The 4275-nt window shown below is 43.8% G+C and overlaps 1 protein-coding gene across 3 annotated transcripts in view; it reads right to left on the bottom strand.

Moving 5' to 3' along the window:
- Positions 1-4275, bottom strand: part of NUP214 (nucleoporin 214) — a 93316-nt gene that overhangs the window by 29877 nt on the left and 59164 nt on the right. For all 3 annotated transcript variants that reach the window (XM_045288498.1, XM_045288500.1, XM_045288499.1), the window contains 2 exons: positions 4098-4173; positions 3019-3097 (listed from right to left, as the gene is read on the bottom strand). In XM_045288498.1, coding sequence (XP_045144433.1) covers positions 3019-3097; positions 4098-4173 — 155 coding nt within the window. The remainder of the gene's footprint in view (positions 1-3018; positions 3098-4097; positions 4174-4275) is intronic.

The raw sequence follows: 4275 nt of genomic DNA, 5'->3' as shown, positions 1-4275 counted from the left end.
AGTGGAGAGCAAATATTTTGAGAATGATGAGGGCAATGAATGTACAAATGTGCTTTACACAATTGATGTATGTATGGATTGTGATAAGAGTTGTATGAGGCCCCAATAAAAGGATTAAAAAAAAAGAATTTGTAAAAACAAAACAACAAAATAAAAAACAATCATGAAGAAATCTCAAGAGATATACATGTAACCATTAAAGACTTATTTCTGGCCCAGGGCAGGAACACGGAAGGCGTCCCATTCTGTACTGTGCATCTCGCTACCACAGGCATTTTCGTGGGCATGCAATAAAACACAAGACCCAGGAAGGACTTTCCATTACAAAGAAGTGAGAGAATTGCTCCCTAGAAGTTTCAGAAACGCTTTTTAAAACAAATGTTTGCAAACTCAAATCACGTATTTCAGGGAGAGATTTTTAAGTCCTTTTCTAAACCTTGATTATCCAGCACCTGAAAACAAAAGTAAACAACACATTTCATGGTCATCACAAACCTCAGTAATAAACCTCAGAAATGTATTTGCAAGTCACACTAAGACATGCATGAAGCAAAATCCCTTGAATTTCCCTGGTCTAAATGCTTTGAGAATGACAAAAGGCTCTCCAGTGAAGTCCTTAAAAGGAATGAGAATTTATGGTCATTCAAAAGCTTTGTCTAAAATATTAGCCAGGAAAGGAAAACAAAATTCTTAGTTTGACTTCCAAATGATTCAAAAATCTCTGCAAGTCCACAATACCGGCACTCTGGGCTTACCCAATGGACGCTCTTCTCCACAGTGCAAGGACTCTTCTCTGAAGAAAACCCAATACCCAACCAGAAAGCTTCTAATCACAGACAAACTTGGGATGCTTCTATTACTCAGTAGAGATTATGAAAAGGTGGCGGTGGAGGGGTGACGTTCAGGGGCTTCAACCACATTTGTCTGAAGAGTGATTTGAAAGAATGAATCAAAATAAAAACTAGATTACAAAGTGTAGTGCAAACATAATACTGCAGGTGACGAGAACCATGAAGTGAGTCGAAAGATGAAGGGCCTTCAAAGAGTCATGGGAAATGCCATTATCCTTTAGTTCCATTTGCCACAAACCTTCTGAAATCGATGTGCCAATTAAGATGGGCTATAAAAAAGGGAATCGACAAAAGGAGATACTGATGAAGACCCCACATCGAACTTCAGCTTTAAGTAAAAGCAAGTAAAATTCTTCTGCTCCAATTGACATGGGCAATATGGACCTCAGGTGAAAACCACTGCAGTGGCTATGAAAAAACTGTGCTAATTCACAACGATGATGCTCGGGGAGGTATGTGAAGTTATAAAATCCTGTAGCATGCATCTCTTATACCCACTCTGAGATCTTACATGGTAATGGATCTATTTTCAGTTCTGGACTGGACTGGGTTTTGAATTGTCACTGTAAGCCAGGAGACCTCTGGTTCCCTTCAAAAAGGAACTCAGGTAGTGCTGTGAGTTAAGAATCGGCTGGCTTAGCCATCGCTGCTCCAGAGGGGCCAGAGGAGACAGTCAGAAACATGTACATCTTGGCCTCTGAGTCCTACATGGTTGTGAGGAGCCTGACGACATCTTGGTTGGCGTGTCGTAGAAGAAAGAGGTCAGCATTCTGATATTGTGCTGAAGTGAATGACTTGATGTGGCTCTTAGTCTTTATGACTCCTATTAAAAGACTTTTTTTGAAGGGTCTAGGTGAGAAAAGGTAGGGGAAGATGCTCATAGGATTTTATGATTCAGCTAGAAGTAACTGCTAACAGGGTTAATTGTGATAGTACCAATTTAGATATCTAATGACAAAATGTGAGCGAGCCCTGGTGGCAAAGTGGTTACAGGTTGGGCTGTGATCTTCAAGGTAAGCTGCTCGGCGGGAGAACGACAGTGCTTTCTACTCCTGCTCACAGGGTGCTGCAGGGTTGTTATGAGTCAATATTGACTCGATGGCTGTGTTGTTGTTTTTTAATGATTGGTATACAACGAGCCATCTCAGAAGTTGGAATGGGAGTCTCACTGTCAGGAAGAAAGAAGTCAGGAAGGTGACACTTCCTTTGGACCCTGTGTTCCTTGCACATTGAACCTCCTCAACCCAGGGACAGAAAGCTGTGACACCAGGGAAGCAGAGCCAAAACATGAGATAGAGTGTCGACTTCCCGCCCAAGAAATGAGCTAGGTGTGTTTGGGTTTGCTTGTGGGGTGCTTCCAGGCACTTAGTTGGGGGAGCTTATGGTAGAGTGATGTGCCCGAAGGCACTTACCAGAAGCCTTAAAGAGCTATAGCCCAAACTGGGAAGAAGCCCTGAGGTCACATGACTGAAGGACCAAGGACCAGGAAGAGGCCTGCTTGTGAGCCTGGTTGGGAAGATGCGGTCCTGACTAAAGACAGCTGTGTCTTGATCCTGCATTATAGCCTGTTAACATCTCTACTAAACCCATCATTGTGAACATTGTCTTTGAGTTCTGTATGGGCAGTACAGTCCATTATCAGAACCAGCCGAGAAGCAGAGAGTGCTGGGGGAGCCCGATGTGTCAGCACTGGTGGAAGGGTTACAGAGTGGAGGCCTTCATAGCTCACAGGGCTCGGGCTTGGGTTGATGTTGAGTCTGATTTCCCTTCTCTCGGTCCATTCTGCAGCTCTATTGCTGTTAGGAGTCGGGAGCTGGTTCGACCCATAGCAACCCTATGTACAACACAACGAAACAAACAACCCCCCTGTGCCAAGGTGGAGGCGTCTCCTACACCCTGACCATCTAACCAGCCAGGGAAAGCAACACTACTGCTCTTTTTTTTAGAAAAAAGCATTTAAAGAAGGTTTTCTTCTATTACTCCGAAGTTTTTCCAACTAAAGTTCAACACAGTGGTGGAAGAACTCACTAATTTCCAGGAGACTCTTCATCATCAACTATGATCTCTCTACTTGATTTCCTATGACAACTGCTTCTTTCACCTTGAACAATAAACTCCATTAAGGAGCTCGCCTTTCATTTTCACTGAAACAAAAATGCAAACTGACCTGAGGCTTTGTCACCAGGTGACAATGGATCGGATACTGGTACAGGTGTGGCTGTCTTCATGGAATTGATCAAAGCCCCCTAGAACAGAACAGAAACAAGATAGTTACATGAAACCGTGAATCCTGTGGAACGGAAGAACATGCGAAATGATAATATAATTTAACATCAAGAAGCACAAGCCCTTTTAATTAGCTTACTGCACGCATCCTGTTCACTTTTCCCTGCCTTTCTGCATGCTTTAGGCGGTGTGCCTGCAGAATGAATGGGACAGCCTCCCAAGAATGACTGGATGCTAACGTGCCAGTTTACATGAACCCAGAAACAGAGTCACGGTCAAGGGCTCCTCAGAGGCAGGTTCTGACTTTGATCGCAAACACAACCTGAAGGGCCTTAACCCAGACACAGGAATAACCGAGTACAGAAACTGTGCTGCTTAGGAAACGTTTCGAAGGTCGCAGGTAGCTTTAGCTACCCGCCATTCTTCTCCTGTTCTTTTCTTCTGGGGTGTTTACCACATAACCGATTTTTTAGTAAGAGAATGTTTATCAGGCAAAAACCTGAAGTTAGACATAACAAACATCACAGACAAATATGTAAACTCTAAAAAATGAGGACTGTAGGGGAATATTAGATCATCTATCTCCTACACGCCAACACTGTACAGTGGAGTAAAAAAAGCAGCAGACAAGGACGGGTGAGAAGACCCGAGCTCTCCAGTTTTGGGGGCAGCACTGGCTGACCACATGAGCTTGCGTTTGACACTGGAACCTAGTTCCCTTCATTAAGGAAGCATAGCTTAACATCTTTCCTCCTCATTGCACATGGTCGTACGGATCGACAGAGGTTAAGTCCAAGTCAATGGCAAAATCCGAAGGACTCCAATACAAATACAGGACATTTGAATTATGACCCAAGATTACTAGGTGCCAAATGTCAAATTAGTGGACCTACTCTGACTAACAACCAGATCAAAACGAGCATTACTTGTGGAGAAAGAATCAGAGCTCTCTGTCAGACTTACAGCGACAAAGACAGGCATGGGATGACTGTTGACAAAGCAAAAACCAGGAAAAGTTACCTGCTTGGCTTGGTTCGAAGTCACTGGTGTCACCATTGGGTGAGGTGCTCTGGTGGTCGAGTACGGCACCGAGGAACTGAAGGACACACAAAGATCACAATCAGAGACAAGCAGGGCTGGGGGAAAATCACAGCCACACTTTAGCCAACTTTTTGATTTGGGGTAGCTAACAGGTACC

The sequence above is a fragment of the Echinops telfairi genome, unplaced genomic scaffold (genome assembly GCF_000313985.2).
Source record: "Echinops telfairi isolate 266 unplaced genomic scaffold, ASM31398v2 ScPeMD7_22;HRSCAF=79, whole genome shotgun sequence".
Classification (NCBI taxonomy): Eukaryota; Metazoa; Chordata; class Mammalia; order Afrosoricida; family Tenrecidae; genus Echinops; species Echinops telfairi.
Note: the sequence above shows the minus strand (reverse complement) of the source record. Positions and strands in the feature narration are given on the sequence as shown.